This window comes from Chrysochloris asiatica, unplaced genomic scaffold (genome assembly GCF_000296735.1).
Source record: "Chrysochloris asiatica unplaced genomic scaffold, ChrAsi1.0 scaffold00027, whole genome shotgun sequence".
In the NCBI taxonomy this organism is placed as follows: domain Eukaryota; kingdom Metazoa; phylum Chordata; class Mammalia; order Afrosoricida; family Chrysochloridae; genus Chrysochloris; species Chrysochloris asiatica.
This window is the reverse complement of record NW_006408545.1, coordinates 23,078,583-23,103,769: the sequence shown is the minus strand read 5'-3', so window position 1 is coordinate 23,103,769 and position 25,187 is coordinate 23,078,583. Positions and strand designations below refer to the sequence as shown.

Below are 25,187 nucleotides of genomic sequence, written 5' to 3'. Positions count from 1 at the left end.
ACATTATAATAAACCCAAAACCAAATCAGTTACCATCAAGTTGATTCTGACACATGGTGACCTCACCTGATGCAGAGTAGAACTGAGCTTCATAGGCTTTTCAAAGCTGCAATGCTTGGAAAGTAATCCACCAGACTTTTCTTTCAAGGACCCTCTGGATGAGTTCCGACAGCTCATCCTTAAGTTAGTGGTCAAGACTTACCTTCTTTGCCATTCAGGAAGTCTAAATTGTATGATGGGAGCGTGTTAGGGACATGTGTTTTTTTCTTATTATTATTATGAGGTCTGCTTCCTTTCCTTTCTTTTTAAATTATATTATTATCTACCCTTGATTTCTTTGATCATAGTCAGAAAGTTGGTTTAGTTTAGAGGTTTTTGTTTTGTTTTGTTTTTGACTTAATTTTAGACAAGAAGCAAACATTTGAAGGATTTTGTATTCTAACACTTGGTGTCTCAAAATTTACTTTTCCTTAAAGTGCCACTTGTGGCCTTCTCTAGCTCAGCTGGAACACCTGGAACTAATTTTAGGGTTGCCTGGAGAAGCCCCACAGTGGTATTTGAAGTTTGTGTCCTCCCTACACTCAAGCCTATTTCACCACCTCTGAAGGTGAGTGCAGGCTGATATTAATTAACAGTGAGTTGATTCACTGGCATCTTCCAGTCATTAAAGTAAAATATTCAGCTTAAAATAGCCTTCTTCCCACCTCAAATATCAAAGTGTTTTTTTTTTTTTTTTTGACTCTTCCCTTTCTTTACTCCATCGTGGTGGTTGACTCACCAGCAATTGTATGGTATATGTGGCCTAAGAACAGATTTTGATTCTAAAAGGGAAGTGAAATACTTGTTAACAAGTGAGACTGTTGAACAGCAGGCCGGACTTGAGTATGACCACTTTGTTTTTGTGTCCATTGCAGTGCTGACTCAGCATCCGTGAATAAAGCCTCTCTAGAAGGCTGGATGTCTCTCATTTAATTATCATCTTGGAACACTTTAGGAATTATGTGCTCAGTTTTATACCCCCAGTCCATGTGCTATCTAGAATTCCTGTTGATGTTAGCGTCCCCTCTGGCATAGCATGCAATAACAGGTGAACCAGGCAGACAGTGGGGGTGTGTGTTACTTACTTATGTCCCCTACTGGGAATTGAACTGTTCCTTATACAGAGATTGTAGACAGACTAGACCCAGATATCATTTCCTGGAAATATTCGTTTGCCTCCTTACCCACCCCAACCCCAGCTTTCACACTCACACACTCACACACACACCAGAACTTCCCAGAAAATCTCTTTAGAAAGGAAGAAATACTTTTTTTTTAAAAAAAAACTAAACTAAACAAACATATTTGTATGATTGTGAGTTGGGTTTTTGTTTTGCTTTGCTTTTGTTTCTTCCTGTAAACAAATACTCAAATGTCCACTTCATTGTATGACTAAGTTGGTATCATTAGGCTGGGACTGGGTGTGTGTTTGTGGGGGCGGGCGCATGTGTGGGTGTGTATGTACCACGTGTATTTAAGATGTTAAAAAAGACATTGCAATCTAAGGTGGAAGGAAAGATGATTTTCAAAACAACTGCACATATGAGGCAAGCAGGAAAAGTTGGAGACTTAGGCTTTCAGTGATCTAAATAGTAATTGTAATGGGGTGCTGGCTATAAATGGACCCTTTGCATCATTGTTTCTCTGAATTAGAGGATTCCTTGCTGAAGGCACAAGACCATTGAAGGAAGTAAAGCATCTGGTTTGTTTTGTAATGAGAAGCAGGAATGCAAGGTCCACGCTCTTAATAATAAACAAACAGGACATTGTATGCCATCATCACAGGATGTCCTTCCTTCAACAGAGGACAGACTGGGGCTGGAGGAAAAGCCTGTCCTGGCTCAGAACCTGGTAATTACTGCCTGGGCTGCCTTCCACTGGTAGTGATCAGTTCAATATTCTCCTTAACTGTGAAACAATTAATGCTCCATAGCTTGCTTACACACACCTCTGAAGTCTGGCTGTGAATTGGGAGAGGAGGGGAAAAGCAAAAGTTAGTTCGATCTGGAAGACTATATAGCATTTTCCTATTTCCCTGTTTACTCCCTATTTCAAAGAGGGGACTTAGTTTCGCCAAATTCGAGTGAATTTAATTGGCAGGAGAAACAGTACATTACATGTTTGGAGGTTTTTTGGGGGGCGAGGGGGAGAAATCCATCTTTCATAGGCAATAGCCTGAGTCCTAGATAGCCGCATTTTATTATTATATTAGAAACCAAAAATAATTTGCTCTTCCCAAATTAGATTTTGTGTAATCTGTAATTGGTAATTTGAGTCTAGGGAGTCCAAAAATTTTAGGTAAATTTCTTTTATTAAAGAATGCTCGCCCCTTATTAAACCTCAGCAGGAAGGAGGGCGGTTTGGTGTATTTAGAATACAGTACAACCCAAGTAAACGTTGAAGTTAAATGTTTTCAAAGGGAAGTCGGAAGATTCCAGGAAAATGTTGAAATTCACATTAATAATGAGAGGAAGCTCGGCGGCTTCCAATATGGAGGGAAAGCCCTCGCCTGGGCTCTGCACGGCTCCGCCGAGTCCAGGTGTTGCCACGCCCCCACTCCAGGCAGCTGGTAGGAGTGAATCAGACGGCGAGTGGCTAATCTGCAGCAGGGAGGGGAAAGGAGCCGCCGGTCTGGTTAACACTGGCTGAAAGTGCTGCCGTGACACTCGGCCCTCCAGTGTTGCGGAGAGGCAAGAGCAGCGCGCGGCACCTGTCCGTTGAGAGCTGGCGCCGGCGCCCGAGCGGCGGTAGAAAAGGAGGGACCGCGGAGGTGCGCGTCAGTCCTGCCCAGCGCAGCGAGAGGACGCGGGAAGCAATGTGGACTGTGTAGAGAGATGAGCAAAACTTATCTCCGATGTTGGATTTATGCTTGGAAAAGCTTGTGGGTACGACCTTGGTAAGGAGCTTGATTTTATTTTTATTCTGAAACAGATCTTGAAAACTTTTTTTTTTTTTTTTTTCCTGGCTGACAACCCCGTCGCAGTAGAAAACAAATGCTTCGGCGTTCCTGCACTTACTGCTGTCCAACATTTATAAGACTTTTTCCTTATGAATCATTAACCCTTTCAGTTCTTGACATCATTGTCAATTCATTGAAATTTTAGTTCCTGCCCACTTCCATCAAAGAAATATGACATTCTGGGTTGGTATAATTTAATGTTTTTGCTTGAAAACAAACATTTATTTAAGATGGTGAGTGGAACTACATAAAAAAATAAGCAAGTTTGTTTAAATTTTAACTGATGGAAAGACAGCTTTGCATCTGTTTTTTAAAGAGCATCGTTTTGAAGGGAATACGTGGAGGAATATATAAGCTACCTCCAGAGTGTTGTGTTTACATTCTAGCAAGTACACGTTCTTACCTGGAAGTGATACCCATATTCCTCACTTGTTATCAAATATGTATATGAATGAGAAAACATCGGAGAACTTGTTTGCCTTTTTTTCTCTCTCTGCTTGAAAAGCGCTTTTCCTGAGCGTGAGGGACGGACTGTGTGCTATCCTGATCAATTCACAAGTGGAAGTGGAGCTTGTCCTCTGAGTCTTCCACATTCGTTATAACTTTACAGTAAACTGCAGTACATTGGTGACTTCTGGGAATTCGTATACTTTCAGATTTAAATGGAAAGTGCTATTTGTAGCCAAGGGCTCCTCAAGGAATTCTCTCGAGGGAATTCAATTGAACAGTTTTATGCTTAGTGTTGTTTTTTTTGTTTTGTTTTGTTTTTTTGGCAAGAGATGCCCACAAGTCAGAGGCAACTGCAGGCTGTTTCCCCCTTCACCCATTTCTCCAACTGTTCATCTGGTCCAAGCTATTTCTGAAAAGCTGCAGCTCAGTGATGCTGGCAGGATGCAGCCCTTCACAGCCTTCCATGAGAGAGGATGAAAGAGAGAGCGAGCGCGCAGCAGATCGGGAAGGGGGGCGCGGGGGCAGGTTGTTTTGCCTTGGGAGCTGATGGGAAAGTTCAGTCTTCCCCATTTGGAAAAGGCAGGCTGGGTTCCGCTCCTACACCACACGCGCTTTCCATTTTTAGCTTCATTGAGAGGCAGACAGAGCTCCTTCCTCTTCCTCTCCTTGTTTGTGACACTTTTCTGAGGCAGCTTTTCCACAGTGCTGAGGGTCTGGCGGCCATGACCCCAGGCATTCTTGGACATAGGACTGAGTGCCCACAGCGTTTTTCTGCCGTGAGAGGTAACGCCAGGCATTCTTTGGAGGTGTGTGTTTTGGGGTTATTTTATTTTATTGTTTTCCCTATGAGGTTGCCACTTTTATTTTTTTTTTTCAGCCTAAAGAGTAGCACTTTAAAACTTTGCCTCTTCAAGGCAATCTACTTTATACGGCTTTTTGGCTGTTACTCAACTGTACCAAGCGCTCTGCATCTACTTTTAAAGTCTTCAGACTACTGTATTAGTCATAGCCTCTCGGAGAGAGCCGCAGGAACGGCAGGACAATGGGGATTAAAGGCCTTTCCCTTCTCTTCCAGGCTGCCCCAAAGTGTAGTTCCAACGCTGTGAGGTGTCAAGAATTGGTAGAGGGGGCTGAGGGGACCATGAAAATGGACATGGAGTGTGTGGATATGACGCTGTGGACAGAGGCTGAGTTTGGAGAGAAGTGTACATACATTGTAAACGACCACCCCTGGGATTCTGGCACGGATGGAGGGGCTTCAGTTCAGGCACAGGCATCTTTGCCAAGGAATCTGCTTTTCAAACATGCCACAAACAACAAAGAGGTAAGCCTCCGATTTTTTTTCCCCCCTTTATTGCCAAAAAGATTCGTACCTAATGCCAAATCTCCCTACTTACTCTTAAGGTCTATCTGTATCAGTAAATAATCATTCCATTCCCGCCTTGCATTGCTTTCTCCTTCCCTAAGCCAATTCCTTCTTGTTTCCGCCAGCCTCCAACTCTTCCATAGTAATTAGTAAACAGTTAAATCTTTTGGCAAGTTGACATGTCACCTTGCAGCATGGGGTGGGCGAAGCGTCAGTGAGCTCAGGGAAAGCAGCTGGTCGTTCGGGTCCCACTGGCCTGAGGATGCCTTTCTTGTACAATCACTTTTGAGGGAGAACACTTTTTCTTAGAAAAAAATTTAATATTTCCTCTGTCTCTCTTTGGTCATTAGATGACTTTATTCTTTTAATGAGCTGGCTTTACTAGCTGGGTTTTGAAAATTATTCTCAAAACCTTGACGTGTTTATGAACTCAAGTGATGGGATAAACTGAGAAGAGGTTCATGTAAAAGTGTCCTCTCAGGATGACTGAAGAGCTAACCACTGTTTATCTGTGGCAGATCTTTGGCTCTGCTAGTCTGGTAAACTGATTTTCTTACTGACCTCTAAAGTGGGCATAGTCTTTGTTTCCAAAAGGCTGAGCACCCAAACTTAGAATGAGCATCTGATTTGTGTTTACCCTTTTATATAATGATTACAGCCAAGCATGATGTTTAGCTGTGAAGCCATTTGCAGAGCTACCCCTTGCTTTGAGAAATCGCCTACCGAGGTGCTCTTGCCAGTTTTAACCAATCAATCCCTCTACTGAGTTTCCAGCACCACGACTAGAGAACACTGTCAATTGGATGACTGCCTGCAGAAAGTCATGAAAAGGAGACCCTTTGCTGTAGGAATCCAGAGTTTGCTACTGGGGCTATTTATTACAGCTACATCCAATCACTTTCCCCCTTCCCTAAGGGACAGTATTTGAAGGAGTGGAGAGCCTGTTTGGGAAAAGCTTTGTCTCTTTCCTGTTTGTGTCTGAGTGCAGTGTTTTTGGTGAGGGGGAGACACAGCTGTCTAAAATTAAATAGAGCCACTCTGCTTTGAGTTTCATTAAAGCTCAGCTTTTTTTCTTTTCTCTCTTTTTTTTTTTTTTTTTTTTTTTGCTGCTGGGAGAGGGGAGACAGGTTTTATAAAATGCAAAATTTAAGTTGTAGTTATACATTAAGGTTACCAAAAATTTAACCCCAGAGGTCGGCCTTAATTATACCTTTCACTGAAAGCCATACTCTTGTAGCTAGAAAGTTTCCTAATATGTGGCCCACGGATTTAATGTTACATTTGTTTTTAGGAAGGTGTTTTAAGATTTGACTTACAGCTTAAAAAAGTAAAGTGTGTTCTCACCCCCACCGCCATCCCCCAATGCTTGTCAAATTTGACCAAATATTGGTCTGTTCCCAGGGTTAACTTGTACTGTGCTGCCTCGTTCAGTCCATTAGGGCTGAAACAAAGATCTTTGTTCTGTGGGTCAGCTTTGCCTTTTAATGCTATGATGTTCTTGCCTCGGTTCAGCTCTGAGTTAGGAATGTTTCAGTTTTTGTCCTTCTATTTAGAATTATAGTTAAGTCAAGGAAGGTTCCTAGATCAATTTGTTCAAGGCTTATAAGTCAGAGGTAGAGCCCGGACTTGGAGTGAAGTCTTCTCATTTCCTTAGCCAGAGCTTTTTGATTATACTATACTGGCCCCTCTTGGTGTCACTGTGGTTTTATTTATAATCTTAACATGTTTCAGACTGATACTTTATTAAGTTTGTTTGTATTTTTTTTTCCTGAACCTCTATTTCAGTATGCTAAGCAACTAAAAATCTGATAGTGTTCATGTTTCTAAAGAAGGATTCTTTAGTACTAACCTAGGTGTGTAGGATCTGCTGATACTATTTTCCCATATTCTCTTTAACTAAATCATTTGACTAGAACAGTATATTTTTCCATCTCTATTCATAAAAGCAACCAGGAAACAGACTATGTGCAATCCTGTCTTAAGCTTATTAAAGCTGCCATTTTTCTCCTATTTTTCTGTCTCCCTCCCTCCTTGTTTGAACTTTGGGAAAAGGACAGCTAGCTCTGTTTAAGTGGTTGAAAGAGATGGTGGGGTTAAACTTCTTAAGGATATGATAGCTGCAAACCAGTTGCAGAACAGAAACTTTTAGGGTTGATGAAATGTTTACATTATCATTATTCAGTTAGCCCTTTAAGTCTCATGAGCTGTGGAAATAGGAAAAAAAAAAAAGTCTTTCTACATGTAGTTTTTATTTGACTGATTTACCTTGCCCTCCCTTAAATAGCAGTCGATGTTACATTATGTACTGTTCTGCTGACATACTGGGGATTTTTTTTTTAACAAGACCATTTTTCATTATGAATTTGTGCTATGTGTCAGCACCTTTTTTTAAAAAAAAACAAAACATGTAAGCTATATTTCTGATCTCCACCCTCATTTCTAGATTTGGTTTAGAATCGTTCTGCACCTTTAATGAGGCTGTTCTTACTTCCTATTTCCAGAACCAAACCCAAAGATAGACATACTATTCAGAACTTTTTCAAACAGATACGTTATTCTATTATGGGGTTTTCCCCCTTGCCCTCCTGAAATAATCTTCTATGAACACTTGAATTACAGAAAGATCAATTTAGACATTTACATTTTAGAAGCGGGAACCTGTACAGGTTTCTGTCCTAAGTTGATGCCTCTTGTTTTCAGGAGGCACTGTGGCTTTGAGTCTGACCTCCCAAAGTTGGAATTGTGATAAACATCAGACTGATCACGGGGACTCGCTCAATGTCCATTTTGATTGAGGTCCATTATTAACTCAAGCCATCTGTAAAAAGTATCTCGCCATAACATGCAATTCTCTCTTCTTCATACTGCCTTTTACTTGAGAGATGATGTACCGAAGCATTACTACATTTCCTTTAATATAAAGATAATTAAGGAGGAAAGCTTCCAAAAACATTTCTGTCCACTCCACCCCTTTTTTAAAAAAATGGGGTGAATTATAGGCTGAAGGTCTTGCTCTACTACAGAGTTCTAGTCACCTCAGTGCACAAATATCCCTATATTCAAAACAGAATTTTAATCAAATGAGTCACTTTTACAGGGTGAGGTTAGGGGAGGGGGAGAGATAGCTAGTAATTAAAGTGATCTGAATGTAATTTGGGGTGAGGATGCTCATACCACATTAGACCTGGATAATGTTTGTGCTCAAAACCCACTGCTGTGGGGTTTTTTGTTAGCTTGCATACTTCCTGAAGGAAGACTTTGCTTTAATAATAATAATAACAATAAATCTCCTTGCTGTGGGGCTTTCATTGGGCACCCTAATTAATCCACCCTGAGCTGTAAAATCGACTTCATTTTGTAAAAATGAAAAGGAGCCCAAGGAGGCCACTGTTTTGTCTGGAAGCGTGCATGTCTAGATGTCTGTAACTGAGACCACTGACAGATACGGATCTGCCCAAGTATGGAGGGGTCAGCTGTGCACATAGAAAGCATGGTACATAAAGGACTTCTGTGTGAACTTCTAGGGAAGTGTTAAAACCCAGTGCCCTCATACTGATGGGTTTATAGAAGGCACACAGTAGCCTGTCCCTAGCAGTAATTCTTTAGGACCCTGGTCAGTTCCAGTGAGGTTTCCTTCCTGAGTTAGGTGAAGACATTCTTACTACTTTTCAGCACTGAAATGCAAGGCACACACTAGGTTTCTTTGGTTAATGACTTGCTCCAATGCCAGAGCTGTAAACAATGGATCATAAGAATAGGGTTGGCCAAGGTAGAAGCCCATCTGGATCTTTCTACAGCCACAGAAGAACTCTGTACTGGTCTTCCTTTTCCCAAGAAAAGCAACCTGGGTACCTATTCCCCTACCAAATTTGCTCCAGAATCTTAGAATTGTGTTGCTTATGTCCTCTTTGAATAATACCTCATACTTGTATTTGAAATAAAGGATTTTTTTGTATGTTAGAGTGCTAGACCGGGAATGGATATAATTAGGATTATAAAATACAAGATTCTTTCCAACTTCGACACCCCATGAATTTGTGTTTGTATTTCTCTGTATATGTGACCTTATCTTATACCATATAATTCTGTATTATAATAGTAATATAAATATCAGAGTCTGTGCCACTCCTAAATAGAATCTAATATTGATTCTCTTCTATTTGTTTGGGGTTTTAAGACTCTTGTAGACCTTTCTTCTACCACAGACCCTCCTTTTATACATTGTATTCACAGCTTACCTGTCTTGGATTTGTAAGGTTGTAGTTGGCAAGAACTACTTCCAGTACAACTTTACATCTCCAGTGACTTGCTCATGGTTTTACTCAAATATTTGAAGGATAGCTGTGTTCTCCCCAAGTTCCTTGGTAGGAACAAGATTCTAGTTGATTTCTTTTTGGCCATGAGAAGATGTTGTGTGTTTCTTAGTGTAGGATTGATAGTTGAAAACTAAGAGGCCCATTCTGACTTTTGTTTTAAAAAGCACTTTGAAAGAAAACCCCTGACCTCAATGTAATGCTACTTGTTGGTAATCAAGCTCTGACTCCCAAGACACTGTCTGCAGGAGACTATAATTTAAAACAAAGTTGATGAACCAGTTGAGTACCTTTCTTTAAATTAATGCTTTAAAGTGGATATGTTGAAAATATCAACTGCTAATTATTGGCTGACCAACAAATGACATTATTTGTTTTTCCTGTTTGTCATTTTAATATTATAGAACAATCACTAAAATATGAATGCCAAATAATTTACTTGTCATAGAAGCAAATTTCATGAATTATCGAAATTAATTAGTTTCAATAACTATATATGTATATATATACACACACACATACACACAGAGACTTTGAATAAGTAGATCTACTCACATTTTTATCTTGAGACTGTTCTGGAAAATTCCTCTTCCCAATAGTTCTACTGCTAACAAATATCAATAATAAAGATGACCTGTTATTGCAGGCAGAAATAGAGGATTAAATTAACACCAACATTTTTCAGCTCTCTGCTAGAAATTCATAAAGGACTAAAAATTAGCATCGTAGTCCATCAGCCTTGTTTCAGCTTGTGTTAGGTGTAGAAATTTTCTTTTCTTTCTCTCTTTTCAGTCTGTGTATTGAATATTAAATTGTTTTTAAAAAATTGATGGATTAGAAATTTATATGAGAAAGACTAGTCTGTCACAACCATGTAGGTGTGCTTCTTCCATGACCATTTAAACAGATTTAAATCTTGATGATACTTGAGATATCTGTAAATGTCATAACCAACATCTTACCATTTTGCCACATGAAATTTGTGAAACTGTATTGATTCACTTATTTGGATCTACCATGTCAGAAAGAAACAAATGCATGGAAACAACCAGAAATAATTTAAATGACGGGTGAGGGGGGGAGGCCATTTTCTCTTCCCAATGCCCAGCACATTTTAGTAAGACATCACTAAGTAGATTGATTTGAATGAGAAGAAAATAGAAAGGGAAATGTGATTGAATTAAACCGAAATCAAACTATAACTGTAAAATGTGAAGAACTACTCACAGAGGAGTGCTTATGAATAGTAATGAATTGATTCCTGATTTGTGGGTGGTGATTTTTTAACTTCTCCACCCCAAAAAGAAAGAAAGAAAGAAAGAAAGACATTAAGATCAAGGAGGAATAGGCATAGATAGTTAGCATATTCCTTTAGCAGGTATTACAAAGTCAAAACGTGTGATACATACAGTCTGAGAAGGTCATTTCCTCAGATCTTGGAACCCACAGCTCTTAGAACCTACAACGTGCCTCAGTATAAATTCTATTTCAAAGGAGGACTTTTGACCACGGTTGTTTAGAAGATATTAGAGAAGAACAAAGTTACTCGGAAGATCTTTCTTTTATTAAAGAGAGACTTACAAACTCTGAAAAAAACCTCATATGGAATGAAAAAAGAAAGAAACATAATGTGTTTGGTCTCTAGTTCCTTAGGCCTTTGTGGAAAAACCAAAGAACATTATTTTGGTTTCTGAGGTTAAAGCTATTTTATTTCCCTTAAGCACTCAGTGTTTATGGTTTGAGGGAAACTAGGAGCTTGCTGAAATGGTCTACTCTTGATCATCTAATTCATCCTGAACTATCTGATTCTTATTCTAAAACAGAATGGTCATCTGCTATGCTCTTCTAGTGTAAAAAGAATTTGAGTAAAATAAAGATTCTTTAGTTACAGGACAACAATTCTCTACACTATTTTAATATAAAAATAGTGTAGAGAATTACTTGATTGTGTGTTTGCTTAATATCTGAGTTTGTCAATTAGGTAGGCACCATTAATTGTATCACAATTTTATGATTGCTGGTTGTATTAAGCAACAACACACACCAACCCCATTTGTTGCTGAGTTGCGCTCATAGTATTACCACTTTAACAATTCAATTCCTTAAAAAAGATCAGTTAACATTGTACAGCTGAAGTAATTGTTTTATGTTTTACCCTCTTTAGGTTATTGGAGTGGTGAGTAAAGAATACATACCAAAGGGAACACGCTTTGGACCACTTATAGGAGAAATCTATACCAATGATACGGTTCCCAAGAATGCAAACAGAAAATATTTTTGGAGGGTAAGTAAGGAAACAATTTCCAGATTAATTAAGTATTAAGTCGGGGGGAAGAATGGAGCTAGAAGAGCTAGGTCAGTCCCTTCTTCAACCTGTCCTGAGAAAAGCTGGGCTCACCTACAAGTATTCAGACTCCCCACAGACCTCGGGGAATTCTGAGCAAATATGAAGAAATATGTGTGCCTCTGGAAATACAGCCCATAGGTGGTTAATGCCAGGAGAAATGGACTCTATGTGAATCTTAATTTTGACAATTAGAGCTTTGTGATGAAAGGAAACATTTTGCTGCTTGTTTCAAGGGTAGTTTTAATTTGCATTTCTCTGCAAGGAAGTAGTAATGAGTCACCAAGCGTTAGTTTTCACCCCTTCTTGATTTCTTGCTGAGTTAACGTTAACTGGATGTGTTATCATAAATGAATTGTCTTGAAAATAAATGACATGAAGGAAGGATGAAGCTTAGAAAATAGAAAAAGGACGACAGGACTAGTTCTGTATAAATGAGTCTGTATCAAAAATTGAATGTGACAGCATGTAGATTAGTCCAGGAGTCCTGGTGTGGTGCTGAGGGTTAATGAGCTGAACTGCAAAATCGGTTTGAACCAAAAGGTCGGGATCTAAGCTCAGCAGCCACTCCTTGGAAACCCTATATACAGGGTCACTATAGGTTGGAACTGACTCGATGGCACTTTACAACAGCAACAGATTCCTCCGTAGAATAAGGAAAAAAATTACTGCAAATATGTCAGATGTTATGTTTTCTTGTTTAACAAATCTGCCCAGTACAATTTCCTTTGGAATTGTTGTTAAGTACCACCAAGTCGGTTCTGGTTCATAATAACCCTGTCTAAGGTTTCTGAGGAGTAGTTGGTAGGCTTGAACTGCCGACTTTTGTGGTTCAAACCCATCTTACATTTGAAACTAACCTTACAGTCAATGCTTATTCCTACAGCTCCACACCAGGATTCTGGTGGTGGTTGGTGGTTATGTGCTGTGGAGTCAGTTCCGACTCATAGTGACCCTGTACAGGGTTTCCGAGGCTGTAAATCTTTACGGGAGCAGAAAGTCTCATCTTTCTCCCAAAGAATAGCTGGTAGTTTCGAACTGCTGACCTTGCAGTTCGCAACCCGATTCATAACCACTACACTACCAGAACTCCTTATGCCAGGACTGTAGCAGGATTAAAAAAGACCCCAGAGGTAGATTAGTGAGATGAAGTCCAGGAAATAAAGATCTTGCATTAAGGAGTGAACTGAGAAAAGTAAAACTATTCCCTACCCCCGACCCCCAACCCCGATTCCAGCATATCTTTCTGGGATATTCCTTTTCTTCACTTAGAAAATAAAGATACGCTTATTAATTTAAAAATAAAAAGTCATTTTTTATACTTATACAAAATGTACATTTCAAACAGGGAGCCATTGTTTCCATTCTTTTTAAAAAATGTTTGCATGATTAACAAGAATTAGATTATAATTACCTTGGCCAATATTTTTGCCTTGAATATTGTCACATCCATCATTATCAAAAAACTTCTGTTGGGAATCACTCAGTAGCTGTTCCTAAGGAACAAGGTTTTTTGTTTGTTTTTAATCCAGGAAGGTTTTCTTTTTTTAAAAAAAAAAAGTATTTTACTATTTCCTTAGCAAAAGAGAATCTGAACAAATTCACTAAAACCTGAGTGCTTACAGTCTTAACTTCATAATTACTCATGCATAAAGCATCTTTATATGATTTTTAATGGGGAAAATGTCAACAAGGGCATGTTTTGCCTTTATTACCAATAAACTCTTCCCTGACGTGAGCCATAGAGTTGTATTCATTCTTGGAGTCCAGGGTCAGAATTAAAGATATCCTAAATCTCATTAATTCAAGAAATCCCTAAGACCCTCCCATCCATCACCTGTCACAGTTCCCTGGTCCATTGAAGAGTTCTGACAAGTGACTGAAAGGCTTTCCTTAGGGAAGGGTTTATTTCTATTATTCTTTCACATATAAGGGATATTTGTAGGCGTTATCATCCCACATATTAAAAACATTCTGATTTTGCTGGCAGGAATACTAACATCTGTTGTGGGGAAAGAAAAAGTTTCATGCAAATTACACAGGAGAGAAGGGATGTTCAAGTTGAGAAACCAGTGGCATTATTTCTTGTAACTGCACTGTGAGTCAGCACGTTTTTAATCTTTTTGATAATATATGGAAATGTAGTGAGGTGATAGGGAACAGCGTTCATTTTATGTTTGCATTATTGTTTTATTTTCTTGTGGGTGTGTATGTGTGTGACTTCATGGCATCGACGTTGCTGGTTTTAAATGAGGATACAGTAAATTGTCATCCGTGGAAGGCTGACTGGAAGCAGCGTACCCAAAGCTTTAGAAAGCAGCTTCCGCCCCAGCGAAGAGTGCATCAGTGATGGAACCCCATGTTCCTGGAAGTTTGCACATCAGAGTAAACAAACTTGAAAACCCCTCTTGATAGCAGAATTCACCCAGCCTTGTTCCATTTTCTCTTAACAAAACACACCGCAAAAGCTCTCACAAACTGCTTTGATGAAGCCACATGTATTTCCCCCTTCACAATTTACAGGAAGTTACTCTTAAAAGAAAGTGATTCTGGTGTTTACTGCCTGTGTTAAAGGGACAGAGTTCCTTTTTACTTTTGATAAGGTTTAAGTGAAATACAGAAACAATATATAGACTAATGTAGACAGCATGTGAAGAAGACCACGGCATAAACCTGCTGCCCTGTCAGAGAAATTTTTTCTGTTACAAACAGTGGCCTTGTACTTGGAGATAAAAAGTTGTAGATGACCAGGCACTGATTGTAAAAGAAAATGTTAAGTCTAAAGAAAAGGCAGCACCTATTAAAAAGAGAGAGTGAGAAAAAAAACCTTTCTGTGGAAGGATAAAGAATTTGTTTATAAAGTCGTTTCAGTCAGACTCTCATGTTTCCTCTTCTTACCTCTCTGCCTTTTCACCCAATATCTGCAGTGTGTCTGTTCACCAGAAGTAGTATTGCTTTAATGCAAACTCTGAATTCATGATACATTGCCTTTAAAGAACATATTTTCTTCCTGTTCTTTTCCCAAAAATACACGCCTGTGGCTCTGTGTGTGGCGTTTTAGCCAACCTCCTCACAGATAAGAGGGTTCCCTCTCCTCTCCTTTGGCTTGAGAGAAAAGTACAGGGCTGAACATGTTTATCAAGAGGAAAAGTGACTTCTCAGTAGACTGTTGAATTCTGGCTTCTGTCCCGGTGTTCACTTTGTTATGGCAGGTGAAGTTCACCTTTGCCCCACCCAGTGTTTCCACAAAAAGGCAAGATTCCAAGTATTCATATGAACAAGTGTTACTTTAGGACTTGGAGGGGTGGGGGTGGAGGATGTTTGCATAGTTTAAGCCTTGGGCGGGGGTGTAGGAAACGCGAGTACAGAGGCCTTAGAAAAACTGTGAGAGACTCAGTTTGACGTAGTCATTTGTAGTCAGTCGCCTTAGTCTTGCCCAGGTGACTCAAAGCATTAAAAGTCAGCATAATCATATCCTCGCCCATTTGCCATTCACTCCGGTAGCAAAATAGTACTCTGGTGGTTTAATCAGTTGGAGGCAGCTCCTTAAATGAAATTGTGTGTTTCATTCTTCTGCTTTTTATTTCCCGAACGTGAAAAGACGATAAAACTGAAATGGAAAAGGTAACTGACCAAGTGTGCCTTATCTGTAACAGCCCTTATTTCTGCTGATTCAAGACTACTTCAGCTAAACAGATTTATTTTTCTCACTAGGCGATAGGGGACCAGAAATCACACATGGTACTTTCTATGCTTGTCCTCAGAGGTGCTAGGGGAAGCTTTCCATCGCTTTGGGGTTGACCCTCTTTTACATGTCTTCTCTTTTGGACAGATCTATTCCAGGGGAGAGCTTCACCACATCATCGATGGCTTTAATGAGCAGAAAAGCAACTGGATGCGTTATGTGAATCCTTCCCGTTCTGCCTGGGAGCAAAACCTGGCTGCATGTCAGAACGGGATGAACATCTACTTCTACACCATTAAGCCCATCCCTGCCAACCAGGAACTTCTTGTGTGGTATTGTCGGGACTTTGCAGAAAGGCTTCACTACCCTTATCCTGGAGAGCTGACAATGATGAATCTCAGTAAGTGGATTACAGAACAAAAAAAATTTTTAAATGCCAGTAATGTCAGTCCTGTTCATATGAGCTAATAACATGTTTTTAATTATACAGCTCCATCTGTTGGGCCACACTAGGTAGTTTAAACAAATGACTTGAAGAGGGGGGGATTTTTTTTTTCTTGTAAAGTTCTTAGTATAAAACTTGATCACTAGAAAATAAAGGAAGAGTTGCTTTAAGTGTTAAATTCCGAAAGTTATGGGAAGAAACACATGTCCAGTTCTAATGTGGGTGAGTGGAATACCATAATAATGAGAGCTGGTTTTGACAGTCTAAGTTCACAGGTGATAACCCCTTATTTTTGGTAATATATTGGTGCTTTTAACATACATAAAAAAAAATACTGTGAAGATTTGTGTTTGTTTTTTAAGTTATTCTCTGACATGGAACATTGTAAGACTGTTCCTAGAACAAGTCTCAGTCATGATTTTTCAAAAATTATTCTAAATGGATAACCTTAAAGATTTTGTATCTTCACTTCCTTCCTTATGGTAAAAATTTAATCATCTGATCGCCTCATCAGTATTACAGTAGCTGCCTAGATCACTTTATCTTAACAAATTCTCAGTTCCTCAGCTTTTACTTTTTTATTTGATTAAAATTTACTGTCATGACCTCTCTCTGCTGCAAATGGCTTCTTCCTTTTAGTCATTTTCAAATGTTCTCTGAATGACTTAGGAGTTTCTGATTCTAACCTCTAACTACTATGGTAGTTGTCTCATATAACACTTTTAAAAATCAGTTCTTTGGGGATTAAAAATTAAAACTGCTGAATTTGTTGTAACTTTTTGTCTTGATATAACCTGAGACTTAAAGAAAAGTTATAAGAATAATACAAAGAATCCCCATCTACCCTTTATGACATTCACCAGCATGCTGTCTCATTTGCTTTATCTGAAGGTTAAATGGTTCATTTTTTCACCTTTGAGATGTTTTTGCACAAACTGGAAGTTTGACTTAAACCTTAGTACCAATTATTTATCCTAGTTGTGTATAATCTATACAAGCTTGCTCTGAGTCTGAATCGCCTCGACAGCACTAAATGACAACATAACTATTTGGGAGGAGTTCTGGTGGTGCGGTAGGATAAGCACTGGACTGCTAATCACAAGGTCAGCAGTTCAAACCCACAGCTGCTCCATGGGAGGAAGATCAGGCTTTCTGCTCCCAGAAAGATTTATAGCCTCAGAAACCCTGTACAGGGTCGCTGTGAGTTAGAACCAACTCGATGGCACTTCACAACTATAATTGTTTGGTGGACATCTTCAGATTTACATATCTCCCCATGGTCCATTGTATATTTTTCGGTTTTCTAAAAATCTGGGACCAAAAAAGTGTAAGCGCCTCCCCCACAGGACCCGCTTAGAGTCTGTGGGTTTTGTATCTGTTGTCCCATAATTTAACGTGGAATCTTCACTGAATAATCACTGAATCTTCAGGAAAGGGTCTTGGAATGTTTAGAAACAAACACTTCTAAGATGAGCAAATCGGTTTCATCAAGTTTGACCAAAGGTGATTCTTTTCCTTCATCTGTATTCAGCACTCTGGAGATTTTCTCTGCCATTTCTTTTATGTGGAGTACCCCAGGAGCCTTTCAGATAGTTTGGCATATGTACGATCGAGACCCAGTGATAAGAGTTGGTGGTAAAAGACAAGACGCACAGTCACATTTTTCTGGAACTTATACTTCAGCAGGGTATTTCATGGGAAGACTTGCTAGTTCCTCTTTCTTAGTATATAGCAAGCCACTTCCTCTGGAGGGTCTCCTTCCAATCCCTTGAGCTTAATCATTCATAGAGTCAGAGAAAGTCTTTTTTTGTTTTTTTTGTAATAGTAACTCCATTTGAGGTGACCCAGCCCAGTGAATTTGCACCAAGCATGATGAAGCTTTGTCACATACTTCCCCCACCCAAGCCAATCACAAACTGTTCTAAAGGTCTTTCATTTTTATTCTCCAAAGAAACACTCCACACAGTATTTTAAGTTCCAAATGCATGTTCTTTTTTGTGTTCAGAAGCAACTTTCACATGTACTGAGAAAAGTAACACCCTTGTTTCCCCAAATATCTCCCTTCCTTTATGTAGAATCTTTTTTTAAAGTCCTATAAAGTGCTAGTTAAACCTTTTCTTCAGATACCCTTTACTTGTCCAGTATTCATAGTAAAGAAGAGAGTTAACAATAGCCAGTCACAGTCAGACAAGACTCTTGCTGCCAATTGTGAAACCTAAGTTGTCTTAGGTGTGGCAACTGACGATTGAGACTAGATCAGGAAATTTTCCACTGTTTCATCAGGTCTAATAGGTAGATTGTGTCTCCAAATGAGTTGTGTTGGGTTTCCATGCTTAAAACACAATGGAGTTCTGGGCCCAGATCTCCTTGAGGGTTTGGGTGGCAGTGGTGGCTAAGTTGGCTTTGACTTTTGAGGAGAAGGAATTTGAAGCAAACCGGGATAAGAGAAAGTAAGTACCAGTGATCACAAACTCTAAATGACATTTAAAAAGAGCAAAAAAAAGTTTTAAAAAAGGAGTTTGGTGGTGTTGTTAAGTGCCATTGAGTAGGTACCAACCCATAGCGACCCTGTATAGGGTTTCCAAGGAGCAGCTGGTGAGCTTAAACCACCAACCTTGCAGTTAAAAAAACTTTGCAGTCTGACGCATTAGCCCACAGCACCACACCAGGTCTCCAAAAAAAAAGGAATAAGAACTATTAAATTCCTACCCCTCCCAAAGTTTTTGATATTTTTTTTTTCTATCTATCTATCTACCCATCTAGAAAACAGTTGACCAAATTATAGACTTCTAAATGTTAATCTGCTTTCTCAGTTTCAGTTGAAAACAGGCTTTGTTTTGCTTACTGCAGAACTTCTAGGTTCTTTCTTGTAGTCTTGGGGTTCTTATTATAGATCGAAAATGTGAGTTGGCATAATTAAGCCATTCAGAGCCTTCAGAAGCAGTTCACTCTTGAAATGACTCCCGTCCGCCTACAGCCATTAAGATTTAAGAACAAAAACAGATCTTGATTTTCTTTTTCATGTTAACTCAAGCTGCTGCTGAGTGGGAGAGTCAGAAATGACACAAGTTCTACTGATTACTCAGCTGCTGTTTGAGAGATGATTTTTTTTTTTTAACGGAACCTTCATACAGACTCCAAAAGTACTACCTGTAGAACATATCCGGGAAGCTGACATTCCCCTGTGGATATCATTTCAGAATGAGATATCGTTTGATTTCTCCTTCTGAAGGCATAAAAAATGGCAAATCTTTATTGGGGGTTTACTATTTGCCAGGTACTCTCCTAAGTATTTTGCACAGAAAATTATCAATCCTAATTTTTTTGTTTTCTGGCCCCATCATCAGCTTTGTCTCAGCTCCTGTAAGCTACCTTTCTTAATGTGCTTAATAGACCGTCTTCCTGAGTATTAGAGACAGGGCCGTATATGGACTTAATTTTTTATTTGTGAAGCTTTATCTTGTTGGATTTTAGAACCAAGGGAGTTTTGAAGCCAATTGGAAAAATTTATGAGACTTCATTGGGTAAAATTTGCTGACTAAAAATGGCAGAAAGTTGAATAAAGTTTCTGTATTTCCATTTCATTAGGATGCCTTTCTTCCCCCCCCCCCCCCCCAGCCGGGGGGTTTAGGGGGGTTATGTGGAAGATGCCTCCAAATCACTTTTTCACCTCTGTGAAATTCCTTTCTGTGGCTGTTGAGATGCCTCTCCTATCAGTTTTCCAGCTTAGCTGTCTCTCTCTTCCTTTGCCATTTTAGCTTTAAAAAACAAAAGTGACAATTTGAACTTCCTGCCTGCTGGGCCTCACTAGAAGACTGATATTGGCCTGATAAGGTGTGATATTTATTTTGGTTTAGTGGCTTCAGAAATCCCTCTCCCTCACCAATCTTTCCATCACTGCCCCCATCAGCATCTTCCCTGATAGTGTTGTTTTCTGTGTTTATTCTGGGGCTGCTGGCTGGCCAAGGAGTAACTGATAACAGCTAGCCAGAGAGATAACATTCTCTGAGGAGCTCTCAAACTAGAATTGAATCCCTCAAACCTGTCAGCCAAGAGAATGGATTTGAAGCCTTCAGAATCTGGAGTTCCACATAGTTAATTTCTAGACCTATCAGATATCAGGCCTGGAGTTCTTTCTCAGTCAAATCAAGCCGAGACATTTCAAGACACTTGACAAAAGCTTCAACACATAGCCTGGACCCTACTGAAGCAAAGAGTTCTGCTGCCTCCCAAGGCATCCTCACACACACTGACTGTCTGCCCTCCAATAACCAGACCTCAGACTAAGCGTCATATGTTTTACTTTTGATTTCCAGGGAATGCTGAGCAGGGAGTTTTGCATTTCCCACCCTCTGACTGGTGTTTTCCTGAAGGCATCTTCAGTCACAGAAGATACATTTGCTTGCTCTGTGTATTGGGGGAGGGGGGGCGCAGGGGGAGGGCTGGCGGTGCTATGGATGCTCTGGAACTGTTCCTCCTCATTGCTGCTGTTACTAAATAGTATATTTACCAAGTAATCATATACCTTCTTTTGGAGTAAATGCTTTCATCTCCGCTGCCTCTGTTTTCTTTGGTGCTCTAAGTAATTGGACTGGCTCGGGAAGTGCCTGTTGTGGTTTGGCAGAGGTGACTGTATCACGCTTTGTGATTCCAGGGGACAGCCTTGCTGGGAACCTGGTTCTACCAGACCAGGCTTTAGAGAGATTATTCTTGGGTCATCAGCAAATGGAGGTTGTGAAGGGGTGGCATCCACATTGCTCATCTGTCTATTGGATGTGTAGGCAGTTTGAACAGGGCTTTATCAAATTCACATTAAATAAGAATCAAGGCAAAAATTGATGACTGCTTCTTACTTGAAATGAGTCTTAATCTTTCACATCTAGCTCACAGGGTGTGCTGATTTCCTTTAGGTAAACTGTGAACAGCAGAATGACTTTATATTAACCTCTGACACCCCCACCTCCACCCCACCCCCCACCCCCCCCCCGCCCCAGTATTTTTCCACACCATTTTAATGGAAGCCGTTGGGTCAGGCTCGAATAACACTTTGCTGTCTTAGAGTGTTTACTAGTGGAAAGAAAATAATCCAGATAGCACTATTCACTTGATAGCTGCCATCATTGTCATATTTTGCTGAGGGGAACGGAGCAGCCGTTTTTAGTGAGTGGCCCAGAGACTCTCGAATGAGCGGGCGTTAAGGGGGCCAGGTGTGCCTCCTCATGTCTCCAGCTGGTGCTCATGTTTTCTCGAGAAGAGAGAGTACGCTGGCAATTTCACTTCGGTTCTCTATATCCCTTTGAGTAATTGCCCTCTCTTCTTCATTTCAGCACACACACAGGACAACCCAAAGCAACAGAGCACTGAGAAAAGTGAACTTTGCCCAAAGAGTGCCCCCAAAAGAGAGTACAGCGTAAAAGAAATCCTAAAATTGGACTCCAACCCCTCCAAAGGAAGGGACTTGTACCGTTCCAACATTTCACCCCTTACTTCAGAAAAAGACATGGATGACTTCAGGAAAAATGGGAGCCCTGAAATGCCTTTGTATCCTCGGGTTGTTTACCCAATCCGGGCCCCTCTGCCCGAAGACTTTTTGAAAGCGTCTCTAGCCTATGGGATGGAGCGACCAACCTACATTACTCACTCTCCTATTCCATCCTCCACAACTCCAAGTCCCTCAGCAAGAAGCAGCCCTGACCAAACCCTAAAAAGCTCCAGTCCTCACAGCAGCCCAGGGAATACAGTGTCACCTCTGGCTCCTGCCTCTCAAGAACACCGAGACTCGTACACTTACTTGAATGCACCCTACGGCACTGAAGGCTTGGGCTCTTACCCTGGATACACACCTCCGCCCCATCTCCCATCAGCTTTCATCCCCTCTTACAATGCCCACTACTCCAAGTTCCTTTTACCCCCTTATGGCATGAATTGTAATGGCCTGAGTGCCGTGGGCAACATCAATGGCATCAACAACTTCGGTCTTTTCCCAAGGTTGTACCCTGTCTACAGTAACCTCCTGAGTGGGGGCAACCTGCCTCACCCCATGCTCAACCCTGCTTCTCTCCCAAGCTCACTGCCCTCAGAAGGAGCACGGAGGTTGCTTCAGCCTGAACATCCCAGGGACGTGCTTGTTCCAGCGCCCCATAGTGCCTTTTCCCTAACTGGGGCTGCCGCCAGCATGAAGGACAAGGCATGTAGCCCCACGAGCGGGTCTCCAACAGCGGGCACAGCTGCCACGTCAGAGCACGTGGTACAACCCAAAGCTACCTCAGCAGCCATGGCAGCCCCCAGCAGTGATGAAGCCATCAATCTCATTAAGAGCAAAAGAAACATGACTGGCTATAAGACACTTCCCTATCCTTTGAAGAAGCAGAATGGCAAGATTAAGTATGAGTGCAATGTTTGCGCCAAGACTTTTGGCCAGCTCTCAAACCTGAAGGTAGGCCTCCACACAAAGCAGTCAGCACATCTGCTAGTATCTGTGTGTGTGCGTGCACTCTGGTGGGTGTTTAGCTCACTTTCCATAAGTCATAAATTGCAGTCTCAGCAGTATGAGACCTAGTGGATGTGAGTTCTGCTTTTGCCACTTCTAGCTTGGTGGCTTTGAACAAGTTATTGCCCTCTCTTGAGTTTCTTTGGGGGGAAAAAGCAGGTTTGGGCTAGAAGATCCTTCTAGAGCCTGCTACATGGGGTTTCCGTGAGTCAGAATCTACTCGGTGACAACTGGCTAGGTTTTTTAAATAATTTGTTTTTAGCCTGTGATTTTGTTCCTTTGCTCAAACAGAACAAAGTATTTTGAAAACATTGGGGCTTTGTTTGTTCTGGTTAAGACTATGTTTCGGTGCTTAAGTTGTTTGTATCATGAATGCCTGAGTCTCTGAGGAGAAACATTAGGTCTAAGAGCTGGTTTGAGAACAGACCTAACACATCCATCTTCTTTCCAGGTCCACCTCCGAGTGCACAGTGGAGAACGGCCTTTCAAGTGTCAGACCTGCAACAAGGGCTTTACTCAGCTTGCCCACCTGCAGAAACACTACCTGGTACACACAGGAGAAAAGCCTCATGAATGCCAGGTGGGCAGTATTTTCTGTGTGAAACTTTGGACCTTTGTAGAACATGTCTTTGGTGTTTCCCTTCTGTGTCAGACAACCTGTAGTTTGCCAACACAGAGAGTTCTGCCTTGCCCTGGGCTGAGGGCACTGGGACCTCCCAGTGCTCTGTCCTAGCTCACAAGCTGAGATGATGACACAGCCAGCTTCCAGTGGGTGGAAAATGGCAGGGGAAATAAACACTACCTCGTGTGCAGTATGCCTGCATCGCCCTGCTTGCTAAATACCACACCGTAGGTGCCACAGGGAAGCTTCTAGCCGCCCAGGGTGCTGGCTGTTTGTTTTTTCAGCTTGCCCCTCCCATTAGCAACTTCTAATCTTCTGGTCTCTCTGTCTCCCTTCTCTGCCCTCTTCTCTATACTGTAGGTTTGCCATAAACGATTTAGTAGCACCAGCAATCTCAAGACTCACCTGCGTCTCCACTCAGGAGAGAAACCTTACCAGTGCAAGGTGTGCCCTGCCAAGTTCACCCAGTTTGTACACCTGAAGCTCCACAAGCGCCTACACACCCGGGAGCGGCCCCATAAGTGTGCCCAGTGCCATAAGAGTTACATCCACCTCTGCAGCCTCAAGGTCCACCTAAAAGGCAACTGCCCTGTGGCTCCAGCCACCGGGCTGCCCTTGGATGATCTGACTCGCATCAACGAAGAGATCGAGAAGTTTGACATCAGTGACAATGCTGACCGGCTCGAAGACATGGAGGACAATGTTGATGTGACCTCTGTGGTGGAAAAAGAAATTCTGGCCATGGTCAGAAAAGAGAAGGAAGACACTGGTCTCAAGGTTTCTTTGCAAAGAAATGTGGAGAATGGGCTCCTCTCCCCAGGGTGTAACTTTTATGAATCATCAGACCCGGCCCTCATGAAGTTCCCTCACACTCACCCACTACCTCTGGTACCTGTAAAGGTCAAACAAGAAACAGTTGAAACAATGGATCCTTAAGATTTTCAGAAAATGAAAAGTGTTTTGTTTTTTAACTTAGGACTTGGCGAGTCAGGGTGCCTGTAGCAAATTGCTTATATACAATTCCAGTTCTGCAGAGCTCTCCTGACGGCAGATGTGAGGGGAAACCTCATCACTCTGGAATTACAGAAGGAACTCCAAAGTTACTGAAATCTCAGGGCATAAACGAGGCAAAGACTATATATATACCTATTATATATACTTATTTACACCCACATCTATATATTTGAACCTGTATTTTGAGTATTTGTGTGAATATGTTTGCATAGCCTTCCCATTACTAAGACTATTGCCTAGCCATAATTATTTTTTCAATGATAATACTTCATAATTTATTATGCAATTTATCATTCAGAAAGCAATCATTAAAAAAGTTTACAATTACTGGAAAAATTCCTTGTAATTTGAGTATAAATGTTATATTTTTTTGTCTTGTGGCCATTCTTTGTAGATAATTTCTGCCCATCTGCTTAAGTACCTAAAATTTAGCAAATATATTACTTTCCTCAGCCAACTTCCACCTGTAATATTTGAAAATGAGGTTTTGGTATTGCCAAATTAGACAGTTGATGTGTCAATTCATAAGATCATATCATTTTAATGGCACTGTATGACTTGGGGGTGGGGGAGACGGGATGTGTGCAGAATTACCCAAGAGTCACTTCAGTGGAAGATACAAGAAAAAATATATATATTTTTGTAGATCATTCTGAGTTTCCCCCCAACCACCATTTTACCCAGAAAGGTGACAAGACGGCTTTGTCAGCCTACCTTTCTCTCTTAAAAAAGCAGGGTCTCCCCATCTCCCCCAAGTCATGTGACCATTCAGAATGGCCACATGACTTTTGCATCCCAATGTATTCTCTAACAATGTGAAGAAGACAGAATGCCATGTTTAAAACCACTGCGAACCATTCCCAAAGCACAGTTGGTTTTGTGTGTATGATGTTTGAGGGCTTGAGTCTTGGTGTTGTTTTTATTGTTGGTTATTTTATGTCAAAGTTGCACAGACATGGTGCTCTACTACCAAGAAGGACCTTGAGGCAGATAGGCTCAGGCCATACTTTAAAAACAAAAACAGAAAAACGGGTATTCTCGGTGTCTTAGGGTAAGAGCGGGTAATAGAACATTCCTATCCCCAACACATCCAATTTTATATTTTTCTGTAAAACTGTCCTCAGTATTTGTGTTTTTACATTTTATGGTTAATTTAATTGAAGATGAAAGAGCATTGCAAAGTTGTTCAACAACAATTACCTCATTGAGTAGTCCAGTAGTACAGGAAATGGTGTCTTATCTAATGATTTGCTACCCTAAAAAAGAAACCCAAGTGTACTCCAAAAAGATAGAGTGTGTGTCATTTTATCTTTTGTTCTGCTAAGCCCAAAGATTACTTGTTGGCATTCAAGGTGTAGCAAAGAATGATGTATATTTATAAATCTATTTATACCACTATACCATATGTATATATATTTATAACCACTTAAATTGTGAGCCAAACCATGTAAAGGAACCTA

General features: G+C 40.6%; 1 protein-coding gene across 3 annotated transcripts; it reads left to right on the top strand.

The window, feature by feature from the left end:
* Positions 1-2,670: 2,670 nt before the first annotated feature.
* On the top strand, positions 2,671-24,428 carry PRDM1 (PR domain containing 1, with ZNF domain). Of its 3 annotated transcripts, none has more exons than XM_006839963.1 (7): positions 2,671-2,809; positions 4,524-4,772; positions 11,292-11,411; positions 15,304-15,556; positions 20,929-22,037; positions 22,543-22,671; positions 23,074-23,662. In XM_006839963.1, exons 2-7 carry the CDS (start codon positions 4,590-4,592, stop codon positions 23,647-23,649), a joined length of 2,370 nt encoding a protein of 789 aa, XP_006840026.1. In that variant the 5' UTR covers positions 2,671-2,809; positions 4,524-4,589; the 3' UTR covers positions 23,650-23,662. The 3 variants fall into 3 exon arrangements, with proteins under 3 accessions (XP_006840026.1, XP_006840025.1, XP_006840027.1); XM_006839962.1 differs by lacking the exon at positions 2,671-2,809 and adding an exon at positions 2,894-2,935 and having other exon boundaries at positions 23,074-23,649; XM_006839964.1 differs by lacking the exons at positions 2,671-2,809; positions 4,524-4,772; positions 11,292-11,411 and adding an exon at positions 14,867-15,095 and having other exon boundaries at positions 23,074-24,428.
* Positions 24,429-25,187: the final 759 nt, after the last annotated feature.

Bases quoted from the DNA above. Each gene is read 5' to 3' on its own strand.
- PRDM1 (XM_006839962.1), top strand. From the start codon at position 2,894: ATGTTGGATTTATGCTTGGAAAAGCTTGTGGGTACGACCTTG. The intron at 2,936-4,523 runs GTAAGGAGCTTG...CTTCTCTTCCAG, and splicing joins AGCTTGTGGGTACGACCTTG to GCTGCCCCAAAGTGTAGTTC. The intron at 22,038-22,542 runs GTAGGCCTCCAC...TCTTCTTTCCAG, and splicing joins GCCAGCTCTCAAACCTGAAG to GTCCACCTCCGAGTGCACAG.